Genomic DNA, 18796 nt, shown 5'->3' with positions numbered 1-18796 from the left:
TTATCCTAGTCATTTATATGAACTGTTGGAACATTTATACACTATCTTAAAGCAGTATAACAGTATTGAAACAGGATTCATGAGACCTGGATTCCATGACTGACTGCCACTAGTAACTATTCCAAGTTTCTATAGTACTTAAAGGTTTAGAAACTGTTTACCTTCATTATAACCCTCAAAGGTAGCCAGTACAGGTATGATAATCGCCATTTACACATAAGGACAATTAGGACACAAAGATGTCAAGGGATGTAGCTAGGGTCACAGAAATTGTGAAAGGCACAGTGTAACACAGGGTTTCTTGATTCTTTCAACCTGTCACTTTTCCTAACTGTGCAATCTTAGTCAAGTTACTTCACTTCTCTTCAAGGTTATCTTTCTTATTTATAAATTGAAGGGGGGGGGTTAGAGAATATGATGACTATAGTCCTTCCTTGCCAGCCCTGAGCCTAAACTAAGATCTCTTACTACTCCAGATATGAGGTTCTATTGTAACTTCCTCAATAAATGTATGATTAAGGTTTGCAGTTCAGTTTAAATCTCCCCAGAAGCCTGTACCATGGAAAGAAAAGTACAGATTCTAAAGTCCAATATTGGTTATTTAGATGGAAACATCTGTGTGTGGGAAGTTGATCTCTCTTCAGAACATTCAATTCCCTCTGCTTATTCTGTGCTAAGCAACCTCTTGTCTATACAATTCAGTCTCCTGAGTAGATTTACCTATTCACCAGGAGGGAATATCCTTGGCAAGTAAATGCTACCAATTATCTCACCAATTTTTTTCTCCCATTCTAAATTAGCATTGATGTTCTGCAATACTAGTCACACTGCCTTGTGAGCTTGGTTACCATGAAGTGACTCTCCAGAGCCTTACCCTGTGGTGTGGTAAGATAGTTCTGAATTCACAGAGCTAAGGACTACCCAAATCTAGGATCCATAAGAACCTCACTAAAGAGCAGTCAATCTTTTGAAACCCAGGCTGAGCAGATGCCCTACAAGTGCCTTAGGTGTTAACACAATTCACATTCTTGTTCACTCAGTTTTGTGGTTCGTTGTTGAAGTAACATTTCTCACTGAAAAAATTCATAGGCAACAGTACCATGCAATTAAGAGAAGACAAAGTGAGACAAACTAATTCATTTTTCTAGTACTATTTGAAGCGACTAACAATTACCCTGGGGGCGGGGGGAGAGGTAGCAGGGTGAGGATGTACACACACTGATACAACAGTTGGGTAGTAATAAACAGCTGCACTTGGTCAGTCTGGCCTCTCATGTTTGCGTGACCCTGTAAAAGTCACTTCTCAGTAACATAAGCAATTGCAGTTGCAGGGTTAGTTGCTCAACTTCATTGGAAGTTTCCTCACCTGGGAGCTCAAAATAAAATCAGATGTAAGTCAAAAGCTATGGATACATACCATGTATAAATACATACATATATGTACAGCATGAATACTAACATTGGGAATATGGTTTTGAAGGACATTTATATTTCTACTTCATCTGTTTTTACAAAGTCAACCACTCATCAAAAAGTATTTCTAATCATTACACTTTTCACCAGAATTAGTGGCAACCAGCTACTTGCTGTGAAGGAAAGCTTCCACGCTGATTCCATAACCCTGGCTAATTTCTACAGTTGTAATCTGTAGAGTAACTGTTGCTTCTGCTACAATTTCAGATCTTTTCTTTTTTTAATATAAAGGGATGAACAGATTCTTGAGACTAGCTCATGACATTTAAAGTTTTCACATCGTGCTGAAACGAGTAGGCAGAAATTCTCTGTAGAATGATAGTATTTTGCCCGAAGACAGGAACGTTTAAAACGTATTTATTGGCTTCAGAATTTCTAATGATCTATTATCTGCCCGGTAGATGGCACTGAGCAGTTAGGTGACACATTGTATAGCGTCAAGCCTAGAATCAGGAGACTCAACTTCCTGAGTTCAAACCTGAATTAAATCACTTGCTGCGTGACTTTATGCAAGTCACTTAACCCTGTTTACCTCAGTTTCCTCATCTGTAAAATGAATTTGAGAAACGTCAAACCACTCCAGTATCTTTGCCAAGAAAACCACAAATGGAGTCATGAAGGGTCTGACACGACTGAAACAGACATTAAACAAAGTTTACGCTTCCTTCTATCGGCTCTTTTCTACACCACCACCCCTAACCATACTGCAAGAAAAAAACGGGTGTTTACGTTGTTGCCAGTACGTGGAACATTCAAGACCTAGCTTAATCACCTTGACTTAAATCATGCCAGAATACTTGGGTAAACGACTTTACAAAGGCCACTATTTTCGGGAGGACCAGATCATAAAATCCGTAGCATGTTTGATCCCTTTATAGGATACTTATATACTTTTTTTCCCATCCTATTTCCATCAAACTTCAGGGAAACCACCTCACCCTTCCAACTGCATAACTTGGTTTAGACTGCCCCCTTATCATCCACACCTACAGAATCTCTACTCATCTTCTGCAGCATCTCAACGTCTCTTGGAATCTTCCTAGTCGGACCTTGAACAGGATTTCCTAATTTTTGGTGCCATAATTTATGAAACTTAAGTTTCTTTAAGGTAGGGATTGTCTGAACTTATCTCCCCCCACCTATGGAAAACTACCAAAGTGAATATAAATAGAAACTTGTTTTAAATTCTAACTTAGGGGGGAAGCTTTGGTATCTAATCTTCCTTTGAATTTCACAGGCTGGACTTTGGCAAAGTGCCTCCACTGCTGGCTACGTGGAGGTCTTTCACTAATGCACTGAGAAGGGCACAATTTAACAGAAAAATGAGCTGGGTCAAAAATTTCTTATAGCAACACCAACTCATGTAGTTTCATCACCTACAAGATAAGGATGATACCTACCTTGCCGTATTCACAGGGTAATTGCAAAATTCAAATGAAAATGTCAGTATTTTGTTGTGACTGGAATGTAAATTACATGTTTTAAAGTAAGTCTAATTGAAAATTTTATGTGAACTACATGAGATTTATACTGAACACATTTTAATTATGTTCTAGTCAACTTGGGTTACAAGTTTTTTTGCATTTCATTATAGTATGGTGTATTTTAAAACTGATGGTGCCAGAGGTCATATAATAAAGTGAAGGTGCAGATTCAAGGTTAATTCTACCACCACTACCACCCCAAAAAGTTGTCTGCTCAGTTTTAAAATGGGGAGTGGAAATGAGAAAGGTCTCATACACCCAATTTAAACCAATCTTAGTGTATTAATGATATAAGCTGTCCTGCAGCCAGATGGCATTAGTAATCAATTAATCTGGGAATATCATAAAAAATTTCAGTTCATACATTATGCTACCCAAATTGGGAGAATTCCATTAAACTTGAGTGACTTACAAGTATAACAGCTGAGTCAAGGTTGTTGGTGCTAAAGCATAAGTTCTAAGCCCTTTTATGTCACAAATGATCTAATATACTTTGTGCCTTCAGTGGTAGATCCTATAACTTTTACAAGATAAAGGCCTTTTGCGGTTGTGCTATGAGCCTTCTAAAGAATTTATCTAATTCACTGGCACCCACTTACAACCTCACATAACACTATACTTTAACATAAGGCATCTTTAAAATCTCCAGATTTCCTGGTAAATCATGACTGCTCTTTTCTGAATTATCAAGATTTTACCATGTTATGTTCATGGCCTTAGGCACTAAAAATCTGTCATGATTACAAAACATGAAACATGGCCAAATGCTGCTCAAGCTTAAAACTCTTTCCCATCTAGTTTGCTCACATTGTTATAGGACTGAAGGCAGTACTTGGAAATGGACTGGAAAAATAAAACAGGTAGGGCTTTAGGTATATCTTACAGAACCTGTGATTACATCCAAGTACGTCAATTTGGTAACTTCCATTACTCCCCCTCCCCCAAAACCCTCTGGTTTTTCCAAAGACAAGATTAGGGATACCAGACACATCACAAGGATAATGTCATTTTTCATAGTTCACAAATTAGGACTTTTCAAGTTTTCTACCATAAACCAGGGTTTAAGTTCAACACCTGACATAGGGATTGCAATTTCATTTGCACGATGGGAGAAAAACACTGTTCCTTTTTGAGAACTTGCCTGTGAAGTCTTTGAAAGCACTGGACTGAGCTTTATCTCGAAGGAAAAGAGAGAGCCAAAAGACAGGTTGTGTCTAAAGCACAGAGTGGCATGACATCAAGGAAGACTTTTGAGCACAGAATAGGGCAAGTGTTGTCTTCAATTTGTAGAATATGCCCAGATCCATACCCTCAAGTCCATAGAAGAGTAACCAGTCGTAAAACCCTAATTTAGGACCTAGTTTTGCCAATTATCTTTAAAATTGCTAGATGCTAGCAAACTATGATTTGTTCATTTTATTTCTACTCTTCTTTCATAGTATACTATGAGTGAGACTTCAACAACCTGATGACTCCAATTGTGTATATATAGAAAATGACCTGTACCTAAAAGCATTTCTTTAAACTTACCACATTAAGTAACTTATGGTATTACTAATGATGACTGAGTTTGCCTTACAAATATAAGTCCTTAAGTGATGAACCTTCAAATGGCCAGGGGCTATTACTGGGCTTAACTATAAGGTAGGAGAAAAAAAAAATCAACGTGCATGTCTGATTCCTTGCAAACATTTTCTCCTTCCTTCAAACATGTATTCATACTTCTCTAATGCTTTACTATATAAATTATATCCTGTGTGAACTCTAAGCCTTTAGTGGTAGAGCTACAAAAAGGAATAGGAGAGAAATAATAGGGTAACGCTAGAGTGCTTAGGTACCACCTATATGAAATACATTTCATCTGGGTTTCTCTGTTCATCCTTCAACTCTCCCACATTTTAACACCCCACCATGCCCAAGGCAGAGGCATAAGCCATAACAAACTGGTTCTTCTGATGAGACTTCAATCCATTTCAGAATTAACCATGATGTAGAGATTATGTGGGGAACTCATTCCAGTGACTTTTCCAATAGATGTTAATATTTCCATCTTAAGTGCTCTTTTAAAAAAAAATTAAGTTGGTAAGTGAAAAATGGAGTGAGGGGAAAGCAGAAAAATATTCTTCCTCTGACTTCTTGATGAGTGTTGCCCAAGTAGACTAGACTGGTTAGATAAATGTAGGTCACTATAGATTGTAAGTCACTTGCTTTGGTATTGGAGGGTCTTTCCTTAAGAGAAAAGAGACTCATTAATAAATGGCACTGAAAAAAAAAAGAACAAAGGTAAAATATTGAAACAAGAATATCACTAACCTCAAAAGAAGCAAAGACATGTTGTTCCCAATACAAACCACATACATTCATAGCACGTGTGCAAATACTGTTAAATTTAGCCTTCCCCCTACATCCTTTGTTTTCTAATGCCTACTACATGAAAGCTGATGTACCCAAGGGGGTAAAACAATACAATGTTTAATATTTCTATTTCCTTTTTTAAAGCGAAGAATATTTTAACTTTCCTTTGGGACTGTTACATTACTTAAAAGTACAAAAATGTTCTACCAATTTTTTGCATGTGTCTCTGTTAGAAAAGTAGTTAACTTAGAGTCCATTTCCAAGGGGGGGAAAAATGAAAGGATGACAGGGAGGTCCAAATACATTACTGCTTCATACCAAATGATTTTGCTTTCTTGGTAACCATATGAAATGCAAAGTTCTTAGGAAAAGAGCAAAATAATAACAAGATAACCCAATTTCAATTATTAAAAAATGAGCAGCTAAAAAGTACCTTAGAAAGTTGGAAAAAAGTTTGGATGGGTAATCTGGTTGGATTTGGCTTGTTAAAAGGAAGGAAGAGATTTAGAAATAAACTTGTATGTCTAGATTAAACAGTCTCTTCCTTTTGTCATTTCATTACATAGCAGGAATTCATTAAATTCATTTTTTTAAAAGATCGATTCCCATAAAGTACATCAGGAAATTACATATATTAAATAATCTTTCAGACACAGACATCATTGTCAACGTAAACACAAATTCTAAGATGAACACCAATCATGAAAATGGCACCACCTCAGCTTTCATGCTTTGGATATTTTTATGAACTTCCAACAAAGCTACAAAAAACTCATTACTATACCAAAAATAAATAATATGAAAGGTTCTATAACTAAGGCAAAGAAGAAAAAAAATCCAGGCCATCAATCTCCCCAATCCAAATGCTATGAGGTCTTCAGGAAAGATACGCACTGTGATTTAAAGAGATGAGGAAAAGCAACATACCCACAAATAATAAAGATAGTCTTTACCAAGTCTGTGTCAAGAAAGCAAGCCTAGAGATTATTACCCTTACAAGGGGGTTCGTTCCACAGGGAAAATAATTTTTTTTTTTTAACAATTTTAAGTAATCATATAAGATCGGGATGGCAAACAAGTATTTTCTACAACATGATATTTAAGGCTGGACAAAGAATTAAAGTAGGTTTTTTTTTTAACATTAGTGCAAGTTTTATTCAAGGGGTCAACTTTAAGAATAAGTCTAACAAATCAAAAATTCACTAGTAATCCACCCTACGAGAAATGGTGGAACTGAATGGAAATCATTTATCAAGTGAAAATGAAATCCACTTCCCAAACAATTCTGAATAAAGCTACACTCAGTTCTACCAGAGGCATTCCTCTATCTTTGGCTGATGGACAAAGTAGCATGAATTTTCTCCAAAAACTCTTCAAGTTCATGATGAAATTTCTATTTTTAAAATAAGCTGTTTGACACAAACTCATTCAAAGAAGTTACGTTTCTAGGAACTTCAATCCATGTCAGGTATTTCTGATGTAAAAATTGTAGTACTTTGACAGCAAGCATTTTATTAAATTATATTTAGGTTTGCAGATTTCCATCTGGCTTCTGTTCAAATTCCCCCTAACTTGGGTAGTACTTACTATCACCACATTATATACACAATAATCAGACTAATGTTCTTAAAGGTTTTTTCAAGTGTCAAAGTTCTAAAACATTTTAAAACGATTGGTTTTGAAAAAAAAATAATATTTAAGGGACAATTTTAAATGTTATTTAGCCAAAGAGTATTTTAAGAGCCCTACCCCAAAAGAAAATAAATGTAGCTTAAAAATAAAATTACCTGCTATAATACATATCATTAATATGCTGTATTTCATAATTCTGCTAGCCTGTTTCAGGTAATAAAAAAAAAAATCAGCCTAAGATTGTTCAATCATTGGAAATATCTTCATGGCAGTAACACGAATTATGTCATAAAATCAATCTTTTTTGGAGTCACAAGACATTCAACCATTTGTTGCTATCTTTTAAACAAGATTTTCAATTTTTTGGAAGTTATTGCTTTAATTGGCAACTTCTATATTTGACAAAAAAAAATACCTCTCATTAAGTCAAATGGGAGTTACAAAGTTTATACAGAGGACAGACTCATAGAGGCTATTAAAGCTGACCCATACACCCATGTGAAGTGCAGTTTATGGGTGGGGCTTTCTGCTTTTTTTTGTTCCAAATCTATTTTCCCTCCTTTATAGACCATTCTTTCAGATAGCATTTAAGCAGCTTAATTGCATCATCATAAAACAAATCACTTGTCTCAACAAACCAAAACATAAAAACATACCAATAAAGGACAAACTTTTCACAGATAACCATAAATAAAAGTGCAATAAGTGTTCAAGTAGGGCATCATGTAGTTTAGGCAAGCTGTATGTGAACATTTGGCATAGGTCATCTTTTAAAGGCTCTCCGGGGGTCCCTCCCATTACTTATTGTGGTCACAACTGGTTGAACATTAGCTGTTGCTGGTGGCTGTGGGTTTACAGGTCCTCGTCCATTGGCTCTCCCAGTACCTGCATAGGAGTGGGCATGATTATATGAAAACGGGAATCGCCCTGATTCAGGTCCAGTTTGTACACCATTTCCTAAAACAATAGTAACAATTCATCACCAGTTCCACACCCCGACATTGACACCTGTATAAAGATACCTCCTTTTCAAAACACACACACACACACACACACACACACACACACACACACACACACACGTAGGACAGACACTTAAAGACTATCAGACTAGGGAAATACATTTCTGGTGACTGCCTTCCCCCCTCCAAATTGATAATTTTAAGTAAACATACATGATAGCTTTAAACTGTACTTGGTGCTGTCATCAAGTAGAAGAGAAGAGAGAAGATTAACTTAGGTACCCAAGGGGGAAATCAACACTTACAAAAAAGAACAGATGTCCCCTCCCTACACTGAAAATAAATGCAGAGAGAAAACTGAAAACAGAAGTTAAAAGTCCTAGCAGACATTATTACTGAAGAATCAAGACAGACAGACACAATAAAGCATTTTGATTTGTGCAGAAGTTTTAAAATACAAAAGTTAGAAAAAAAATTTAGCAATCATCCATAAACTAGTCTTGTAATCATTAAGACAAATAAAATTTCCACCAAACCTGATCTCCAAAACACCATTATTCAAGATCCCCAAAGTAAAATTCTATTTGGTTATTTTCAAGACTAAGAAAATAATAGTTTCAGTCTTTTTTCATCCAATAAACTTTTAAAAGTGAATACTCCATAATTAAGTTTGAAAAGCTAAGCTGTAAACAAATATATCAGCAAAAGAACCAGTTTATGTCAAATGAAGTTACCAGGATATAATGAGTTCTACAAATTCAGTGGCAAAATGGTTTGTTTACACACTTCTGGTAACACAGCTTTTTCCTAAAAGCCAAACCCAGAAATTAAGCTTCTTCTACAAAATACACATTCTTCAACCTCACAGATAGCAGACACACAAAGACTTACCTACTGGCCCAAATGTACCTGTACCCATATTACTTGCTGAAGAATTATTTTTTTGTTCACCATGTGCCTTAAGGAAAATGTTAAGAGAAAGATTTAAGTAAATAGCATCAAAGAAAAACCGGATGACCATGAAATGTACCAAAAGCTCACAGAAATGCATGTTTTTGAGTTTCTATCCATTCCCATTTGTTTTTAAAAGTTTGCCCAAGTACAATTCTCTAATTAATAGTACCTCTGCCTAAACTATTCATACAATTAAGGCATGTAAACATAAATTACAATTGCTAAATTTCCTCATATCCCTTTCTCCCCCCTTTGGAATGGCAAATTACATACATATATATGCATGAAGTTTTGGTATGTATATGCATGAAAACAAATGCTTTAAGATTTAAGAATTTCATGTTAGCTTCTGAAATAATTATAGACATTTTAAAAGTGTCAAGAAAACAGGGCTGTTAATAACTGATCTATAAAAATTGTAGTACGTAGCAAAAAAGCAGCTTGCTCATAAAACTTAATTACCACTTTGCTCTGCTGTCCAAGATAGTCTGGGTTAGGTTCACTGAAGTTTGGCACTTCTGAGTATACCATACAAAATCTGAAAATAAAGCAAAAAGTTAGATAGTTGTTGTGACTTAAAAAAAAAAAAGGCAACCGGAGAATTTCTAGATCAGGAAAATCAAGTAAGTAAGAACCCTCTTTTCGGATAAGGTTGCTTCCAAATTCAACATTAGTGTAAAGTGCCAAAGATAAATCGAATTCCTACCCCTTTCCTGCTAACCACATATATCCTCCTTACAACAATAAAAGAAACTCAAACACGTTATAGTATTTATTAAACACAATCTGCAAATATCATCCCTCCATTATTTAGTATTTTTGGTTGGATGTTTTTATACCTACAATGAACTATTATTCACTATCGAGTGTCAAAAACATTGAAACATCCCTGTGGTATTTTTTAGATCAAAAGATGATTCATTCTACTGACCCATACCTTAGTATAACGTATGTTTAGAGTTCTTCTCAGTTGTGGACGGTTTTATCTGGATCCAATCAAATCAAACTCCCTACCTCTAGTCTCCCAATGGTATTATTCATAAGTGAGGCAGCTAATAGGGGTGTAGGCTGACAATTCACAAACTCATGTTTACTCACTCTTACCTAAATATATAAATAACATTGTTACAATCAGTATTTCCTTAGCCTAATAAAAAAAAGGAAAAATACATCTGCAACTGACAAAGATCTTGCATACCACCTTGGAAGTCATTTCAGAATTGAATGGCTTAAGCATTTAACTTCTTTTTGGGTCTGTTATTCCTACTATTCTCAACAGGATTAATTTTAGTTATTCTTAAACAGATGAGATGACCAGTGCTCCATACCTTTGCTTTTATCTCCCTATAATAATCAACATTAGACATATTAACACATGAAGACAGGTATAAAGAAACCACCTTTTCCCCTGGCCTAAATCACAGAAAGTGTTAACCAGTTTCAGAACTAAATTCTCCTTTCATCATTATTGACAGCTTTTCTGAACAAAACTTATTCTGTTCCCTCACTGTGGGATTTTAAATTTTTTTTAAAAAGCTTTACGTAACATGTGACTTTTCTTTCAACGTATTAGTCTCCAATCTGACGTATGGTCTCAAATTAGTTTTTTTTTTTTTAACTGAGCCCTAACCAAAAGCTGAATGGAATAATTAATTGGATCACTATATATATATATATATATATGTATATATATATATATATATATGTATATGTATATATATGTATACACCCTACTTGTAATTATGCATCCCAATAACTAAGCTAGCATGGAGGCTGGATTACCTTTACACCCCCAGAGAGGATGGTCCCTCCAGGTCAAGGTGGAGCTCATTACCAGGGCAGTGTATGGAAGCTCGCATTGCGGCTGCCTGCACCGTACCTAGACTGTGAATAAATAGAGGGCTTCAGTGTTTCAGTGCTGCTAGTCCTTTTAATATGAGCACATATTCACCCAAGAACAGAAAAAAATCAAGTTTTAACTTATGCCTAGATAACTGCTGCATGCTTTGTTTTTGTTTGTTTTAGAAGGCAGCAGCTGGTATCAGTAAATGCTCATTACGATTCCTGGAAAAACCATGTACCAAAGGCCTGTAGGAATGGTCCTTCTGAGGAGAAATTTAGGGAAGTTTCTTGCTGTTCTTTGCTAGAATAACTGAGACCAACCACATAAGAAATAGAAATTTAGTAGGTATACAACTAAACCAAATGAACAGATTTAACATGTCATCCATGTTACCGTTAATCAAATAGTATTAACTTTCATTTCTTTTAATAAAAAAACCCTCCAGATAAGTTGTACTTCATACCTACCATTTATTTTACAAAATGTTAAGCACACCATAGCTTCCCTATTTTAATACTTACTCCCCAATTTTCTGAAGTTCACCTCCTCTTCCTGTGTAAAGAGTCAGACATCCTTTCCACATGGATGCGTATCTGAGGAGAATAAACAAGAGTCAGTTGTGTGTGTACCTACAAGCACTGTACAACGTTCCTCTTGAATGTGGTCCAGAAGCTTGACTCCGTTATTCTAATGGACCTATGATCTGATCTCAACAATGATTCTTCAACCCAATGATGCTAATTCACCACTCATTCATCCATTCCTGTCAATATTATGCAACTCTCCCCTGCTATGCCTTCCAATTAATTTGCCACAAGGGATGATTCCAAGTCCCCCATTAATTTGCCACAAGGGTCAATCCAATGTATTGGTTCCCTTTCTTTTCTTGCATTCCCTTCCTTCAAGTAGACACTGTTAATTTAACCAGGGGATATTAATATCTGCATTCTTGTTCTTAATGCTATATTTACTCACACTAGTCACATGTCAACATTTTTCTCTCCACATCAGAAGGTGAAGGTCTACTATTAGTTTAATCAAAGTGTCAAAAGATTGGCATGATTAGGGGGAAGGTTCACCTGCCATCCTTCACATAAAATTTTAATCACTAATCTGGATGAGTGGGTGCTGATGCAACCTGGTATGCTAAAACAAAGCATGACATAAGGAAAAAAACATCCTACTTAAATCCAAAATAAATTCTACTTAGTATAAAGTTCTGGGCTTTATAGAGTTTCCATTAGTCCCATAACAAACTATAACTCTAAGTTAAAGCTAATTTGATTTCACCATAGAAAATCTGCCATTCTTAATTTAAAAGCCAAGAAATGAAGCTACAATTTATCAAAAATGACAGAAGGGCTGGAAAAGCTTATAATCATATCATGAATCAAGGAGATACACTAGAAGTCATTCATTTTGGCAAACTAAAATCGCCTACACTTAAAATCAGTAAATGTTTTAAGTAGATTATTTAATGTGAATGGCACCACCCAAAAAAGGAAGCATTTTTTTAAACCATATACAGAAGTGGTTGCACTGAGTTAACTGGTTTCCAGAGAGACCAATAATCTCCTGGGAACCCATCTAGGGTATCTCCAGGAACTCCCTTCCTTTTCTTGCCAATTGCTGGGGGTTTTCTCCTCTCCTCCAACTCCCCCTCCCCCACTCATCTTAAGGTGCAAAATGAAGCAGCTGCTTCCCACCTTTCCCTACAGGCCTAGAGCAGGCCACAATTAATGGGAGGAAAGAAAGGGTGAACCAAGCGAAGTCTGCTTCCCTCCCCACTCCCTCTGTATCACATTACCTTCTCTTCCCCTCACCCCTCCTCCTACCCTCCTCAAGGCCCAATTCTGCCCAGGTGATGAAATACCCCAAAAGACTCAAGGAAGCTGCTGAGCTAGTAAACATGCAAATGATGTTCCCAAGTACTTACCCATTACCATGTAAGTACCCCATAGGCTTCCCTCACAGACTCATAACCAAGAAGGGAAGAAAATCTAGTTATAAAGCAACTTTAAAAACCACAAAAGGGATTATGGTTTTGCTACAGACTGCCTTCCACTGGCCAAGACACTAGGGTCAGAAACCTTAGTCAAAGTAATGAGATGGCAATGGAAAATAAAAGGGATGACAGGGTATTTGGCAAGAGATCACATGCCCTGGGCACCACTTCCTTACTATCAGCCTGACCTCTAGAAGTCCTGATCCCTTGTCTCTTACTACATAACTACCATAACAGTGTATCAGAGGGCTCCCTGCTCCTGCAACCAAGTGATATATGTATGCTTTTTCCCTTTTATTGTTTGTTGGGGGAAGTGGGGAAGGGGAAGGATAGGGTAAATGTGACTAGCATTCCAAAATTGGGTCCAGGGCTCTTCGCACAGAAGCAATGTTAGAATAGTTAAAATTCTATAGTTCTATCAAATAACACTATAACTAAATGAGTATTATGGATTAACGAGGATTTGTGAGCTGACCTGGGAATCCCACTACCTAGGGTAACATTCTAGGTCCTGACCACTTACAAAATAACCTACAGAATAACAACATGAAAAGCACCTTACATTTTGCAAAGTTTAAGGGGTGTTAATTCATTTGATCTTCACAACCACTCTGTAAAGCAGGTGCTCTTACCATCTCCCCCTTTACACAACAGAAAAACAGAAGTTAAAAGGTTAAGTGACTTGCCAAAGGTCACAGAACTAGCAATTACTTGAGGATTCAAACTCAAGTCTTCCCAACTCCAACCTGTACATGTGAAGTAACAAAATCGTGATCAAACTTATTGTGCCTTTCAATACAGGTCACTAATATTACCTTTTACTTGAGTTCTTTCCATATCTCCCCACTTGAAGAACTTTCTCTAATCTCCCCCCAAAATTATCTTGTATTTAGGTTATTTTACATATACTTCTGTATGTCCCCATCTTCCTGGACAGAACACATGATCCTTTTAAAACAGTAACTTTTTCTTTCTTTTTGTCTTTCTCACCAAGGCCTACCTACTATGGTGCTTGACATTTAGTACTGGGTTTACCATGATGATAGGTGTAGTATGACTGAGTTATACAAATATTTAAGACCAAATGCATTAAAGACAACATTATTAGCTTGCACAAGACCCTATGGAAAGGTCTACTAGAAGAGTCAGTGTGGTACAGTAAAAAGAACAATGGCTCTGCGTTCATCCAAGAAATTCCATCTCTTTGGTCCTCAGCAGCCTCATCCATCAAATGATGGGGATGGAGTTGGTGGCCTCTGAAGTCCCTTCCAGCCCTCAATATATGACCTATGAGGATATGTCCTATAAAGAGTAGATATATACACGATGATATCAGCCATGGGAAAACAATTTACTGCTTTTTAATCATAAAAAAAAAGCAATGTTTCTGACTAAAGGTCAGAAGAGTGGCTAATTAGTGCTGCTTAAATTGGAGTACGAGTTCAAATCCCAGTTTTTTTTTACTATGTGAACCTGAGCAAGGATTATATACTGGGTTTCAGTACTCTCATTGGTAAAAATTCAGGATGCTAAAATCCTTTCTAGATTAAATCTATAATCCAGATTCTAAATTTAAAAACTGAACAAAGGCATTTAACATCCTAAAACTGTGTAGTCCTAAAAATGTTTTTCTGCACTTAATTTGAGCATTAAGCTATTTTAAATTAATGTGTCTAGGGTTTGTTCATTTTGTATGATTATAGGTGCCAGACAGTTTAGGCTAGAATACATATATCTCAAGGACAAGCTTTAAACTTAAGGAAAATCTATAAAATGGTTATTTTTTAAAATAAATCCTTAAGCTTCATTGTGCCCTGCTTTACTGCAGCATACATTAAATTATACTTGGGAATATATTAATTTTCTGAGTTTATGTTATAACATATTGTAAATGTCAAACTGTCTAGCCAAAACATCAATTCCTTCCATATAGCACATTTATAGCACTAGGCCTGACCTTTGGCTGAATACTGTTTTAACAGTCCTCATCCGTGAACCCCCTTCTCTTCACAAATGGTTGACCTTTTGGTCTCCGTTAATACTAACAGTTTATGCTATGGAATTCCAGCTCCATTCCCAGACTGTTAATTTTTCTTTGACTGAATTCTTTAATAATAAAAAAATGCTGCCTCAGTCACACACACTATGGTGATGACATTCAGTAGTTCTAGTTACCAATGTAGAAAGTTTTAGGGGCAAAATCTAATCATTGTGAATACTGTTAACAATTATTCTGAAAAGTAATTTTAGACTGGAATAGAGAGATATGAGTTAAAATACCAAGGTATAGAGAGTTTGGTGGGGAAAAAATTACTGTTACAAAAAACGAACTACTTATCTACTATATGTAAAAGTTAGTTTACTTGAACACCATTTTTGTTATTCCAGACATCTCTCATCTCTTTAGACTAGACGTATAGAGTAAAAGGCAATGGATTTAGTCAGGGCACCTGGGGCAGGCTAGTCTCATCTGCATGACTTTAAAAAGTCACTTCTCTTGACTTTCAGTTCTTTCAAAAGTGAGGGAGTTGATCTCTAACCTGCTTCCTGCTCTAAGTCCTACACATCTAATTCAAAACCTCACCGTGTAAAAGAAAGTTCTACCTTAATACAGGCAAGGGTCTGGTACAGTGTAAAGATTTCTACGTACTTAGTTGGAGGAACTTGGGGCTCAGACCCTGTCACTTATTTTGCAACCCAGGGACAAGTAATTTCCTTTCTCTTGGGCCAGGTTTTTCATCTGCAAAACTGGCGGAAGCAGGGTATTTTGAACTTGATGATCTCTAAGGTCATCCTGAACAGCTGGGTGGCACAGAATAGTTTTGGACTAGGGATTCTAGAAGAACTGAGTTCAAATTCAGCCTCAGACACTTGCTGTGTAACCCTAGGCTACTGATTAAATCTCTCTGCCTCAGTTTCTTCATCTATAAAAATAGGAATAGATAATAGCACTTTACTCCAAAGATTGTTTCGAGAACCCAATGAGAATATCTGTATAACATTTTGCAAACCTTAAAGTGCTATGTAAATGCTAGCTTTTATTATTGTTTTTAATAATGAAGGTCCCTTCCAACTCCATAATTCTACCTAAAAGCTATCAACAATTACTACTAAAAGAATCTCTCCCTAAACGCTAAGATTTCAAATACATACCTGAAGGAAGTAAAATTTGGAAGAAAAATCAGTTACCTAGTCTTTTTAATCCTAGGTAAAAGCATGGAAATGCTAACATTCTAAATGTTATTGAAACTTCGCCATCCCCACCAAAATAGGAATTATCTCTACGAATTCTTTGTCCAGCTGTGAAGAGTGCAATGATTTACCACCACCACTTCTATGTCTCATTTGTCACTTGATTCACTGTCAAAGAATCAAATTTACAGTCAGGAATAAAGCCTGTCTCCAACTTCCCACTTGGAAGATATAAACTCTTAGGCTTACTTCCTGGAGATGTTATAAAAATATTAAGATAATGAATGCCTGTTGAGTGTTCTTGAGTTCCTCAGCATCAAGGTAACATGTCTAATTACACTATACTATTATGACTATTATCAATCTCCACCCTACTTCCCAGTAGTTATGACTCACAAAAATATTACAAAAATCTCACTCCCCAAACTTCCAAAGCCTGCTTCCTAGTTTACTGAAAATTCTATCTACCCTGCCTATCACACCCACCCCAAAGTGCATCAGCTTGTTGCGTGGATGCTGGAACTCAGTTGTGGTACTACATAACTCCTATGTTAAATTTATTTTTACTTTGCACTCTAAATGATAGAGCTCAGCATTTTACATCAAGCTACGTTTTTTCCAATTTGCCTCACCAGAATGTTATGTCATTCTTCCCTACTGAAAACCTTAGCAAAAAACCCCCAAAAAGTACAGGATCCCACTTCAGTTTACCTAACAAAGGCAGACAAGCCACTGTTTCTGCCTATCTAAGAGACGCTCAGCGGGCTTGCCAAGTTTATTATTGCACCCTAAGAGTTCCGACCCAGGTTAGTCCCCAGGTAGGGGCTCAAATTTAGGGGAGTTTTGCATGAGGGGACTCCAGAGGCTGATGATCTCACTGAATTATAGAGAAATTCAGGGAGGACGGGACAGGCGTCTATCACAGAGCCACCCCCGCCCCAGGCTGCGGGGGCAGGGGGCACGCGTGGTCCTGTCCGGCCCGGAGCGCTTCTCCAGCTCCGGCGGGCCCGGGCGGGCTCCTCCTCCGGTCCGCACACCTACCCTCGGGTCAGCCGGATGATGTCCCCGGGCTGGATCAGACCTCCGATCTCGTCCCACACCGAGATGGTGATGCTGCCCGTCTTATCGGCTACCTTGCACGACCGGACTTCGTGGCCGTCCTTGGTTTTGGTCACTCGTCCTGCGAGAATTTAAAGCATGCAGAGGGGAGGTGGAGGAAAAAGGGAAGACTCCGGTTATTAGTTTGAAGGAGGGGGCTTTTTCTCCAGGTGCGGGGGGTGGATCCCCCAAAGGAAGGGGAGAAGAGACGACGAGGTCACCCCCTCCCTCCCATGGGGGCTTCGCACAGTGGGGGGCGCAGGCAGGGCTCCCTCTGGGCCTCGGGGAAGCGGCCACGTGCGTAAGGAGAGGGCCCGGGGGGCACGCGTGGAGCACCTCCCCCGGGAAGGAGGGCAGGCAGGGGGGAGGGGTGCTCCGGCGGCGGGGCCCCCACTTACCGATCTCCAGTACAATAAAGACGACATTTAAGTTTTTCAGTCCGGGCTTAATGTCTTTTATAAAGAAGTGCGGGTCGTTCGCCCCGTTCATATCGAGGCCGGCTGCAGGTGCGGCGGCGGCGGCTACGGCTGGGACCCGGGCAGAGCACAAAGCATCCCACCCCTCGGGGGCACGGGGAGGGGGAGGCCCGACGAGGCTCGACCTTGGGCGGCGGGGACGCTCGGAGGAAAGCCCTGGGGGTCGCCGTCTAACTAACTCCCCCGGGTTCTCCCCTAGGAAAAAAAAAGGAGGTCGAAGCCGCAAGAAAATGGAAGGAGGCACGAAGAGGGGGCACCCCCGACCACACGGCCCGTCTCGGGCAGACACACGGACTTAATGGAAGGCAGTAAAAGGAGCGCTCGCTGCAAACGCCCCGCTCGGGAAAAAAAGGAAGCCGGGAAGCCCCGGCTGCGCGCTCCGCGTTGCTCGGCTCGCGAGCCGGCCTCCAGCCCCGGAGTGCTCGCTTATACACACACACGCGCGCGCGCGCCGGGCCGCGCGCGTGCCAAAGGACCCTAGGAGACTGGGGGGGCGGGTGGAGGGGTGGGGTGGCACAAAGGCAGGCAGAGCGAGAGAGCGTGCCCTGAGCTCCAGCCCCCGGCAGCGACTGACCAATTCTGCCGCCGAGCTGCAGACCCAGGCAGTCAGACCCGATTCGCCCCGCCCCTTATGACGCCATCCGAGTTTCGTCATCACGTCGATACGTCCGCACGGCGGGGGGAGGGGAGAAAGTTGGGGGCGGGCCCGGGAGCCTCACCCTCTTGCCTAAATTCTGAAGGTGACACTTGGCGTGCCCAGCCCTGTCTTTTGTCCCTTTTCTCCCTTCCCCCTTCCCCTCCCCCTCCCGTCCTCCTTCCCCTCTTTCCCCTCGATCTACCTCCACCCACCTATCCACCTTCCCTGCCCTCCACCCTGGAGGACATAGCGGAGGTCTGGCCCCTGGCGCGTGGTGACCCGAGTGATTTCTGGGGCCATCCGTGGAAAAGCGGATAATCCAGCTCCGGAGGTTTTGAGCTAGAAGGGGCCCAGACAGTCCTTTAACACAGTTTACAGAAACCGAGGCGCAGAGAGGGGTACAAGTAACCAGTTACACGGTCTCTCAGAAAAAGAACCGGGACTTAGCCCGGGGCTGCGGCCAGGATCTGGGCTGGGAGGTCCGGGGCTGGCTTTTGTATCCTCTGGGATCCTGTATTTGTATCCCCTGTATCCTCCAGAAGAACTGAAATGCCTTTTCATTCATTCATAGAACGTTAGAATTGTAAAAGGTCTCGAAGACTGCTTACGAACGAAAGAACCGGGATTAAAGTGCTCTAAGATAAGTAGAAAAACCAAGATTTTAAACTCAAGTAAGGGTCTGACC

At 39.2% G+C, this 18796-nt stretch overlaps 1 protein-coding gene across 4 annotated transcripts; it reads right to left on the bottom strand.

The window, feature by feature from the left end:
- Positions 1-1122: 1122 nt before the first annotated feature.
- NABP1 (nucleic acid binding protein 1) lies at positions 1123-18127 on the bottom strand. 4 transcript variants are annotated; one of them, XM_072612704.1, is made up of 6 exons: positions 17397-18127; positions 16942-17080; positions 11225-11296; positions 9323-9398; positions 8798-8864; positions 1123-7901 (listed from the first exon to the last, which is right to left on the bottom strand). In XM_072612704.1, exons 1-6 carry the CDS (start codon positions 17485-17487, stop codon positions 7708-7710), a joined length of 639 nt encoding a protein of 212 aa, XP_072468805.1. In that variant the 5' UTR covers positions 17488-18127; the 3' UTR covers positions 1123-7707. The 4 variants fall into 4 exon arrangements, with proteins under 4 accessions (XP_072468805.1, XP_072468806.1, XP_072468808.1 ...); XM_072612705.1 differs by having other exon boundaries at positions 1123-7829; XM_072612707.1 differs by lacking the exons at positions 16942-17080; positions 17397-18127 and adding an exon at positions 13271-16917.
- Between the last annotated feature and the right edge of the window lie 669 nt (positions 18128-18796).

Source organism: Notamacropus eugenii, chromosome 5 (assembly GCF_028372415.1).
Source record: "Notamacropus eugenii isolate mMacEug1 chromosome 5, mMacEug1.pri_v2, whole genome shotgun sequence".
Classification (NCBI taxonomy): domain Eukaryota; kingdom Metazoa; phylum Chordata; class Mammalia; order Diprotodontia; family Macropodidae; genus Notamacropus; species Notamacropus eugenii.
Note: the sequence above shows the minus strand (reverse complement) of the source record. Positions and strands in the feature narration are given on the sequence as shown.

Excerpts from the sequence above, each read along its gene's own strand:
- NABP1 (XM_072612704.1), bottom strand. The coding sequence starts at position 17,487 with ATGAACGGGGCGAACGACCCGCACTTCTTTATAAAAGACATTAAGCCC. Across the intron at positions 17,081-17,396 it reads CTTTATTGTACTGGAGATCG|GACGAGTGACCAAAACCAAG; the intron begins GTAAGTGGGGGC and ends AAATTCTCGCAG. Across the intron at positions 11,297-16,941 it reads ATCATCCGGCTGACCCGAGG|ATACGCATCCATGTGGAAAG; the intron begins GTAGGTGTGCGG and ends TATTCTCCTCAG.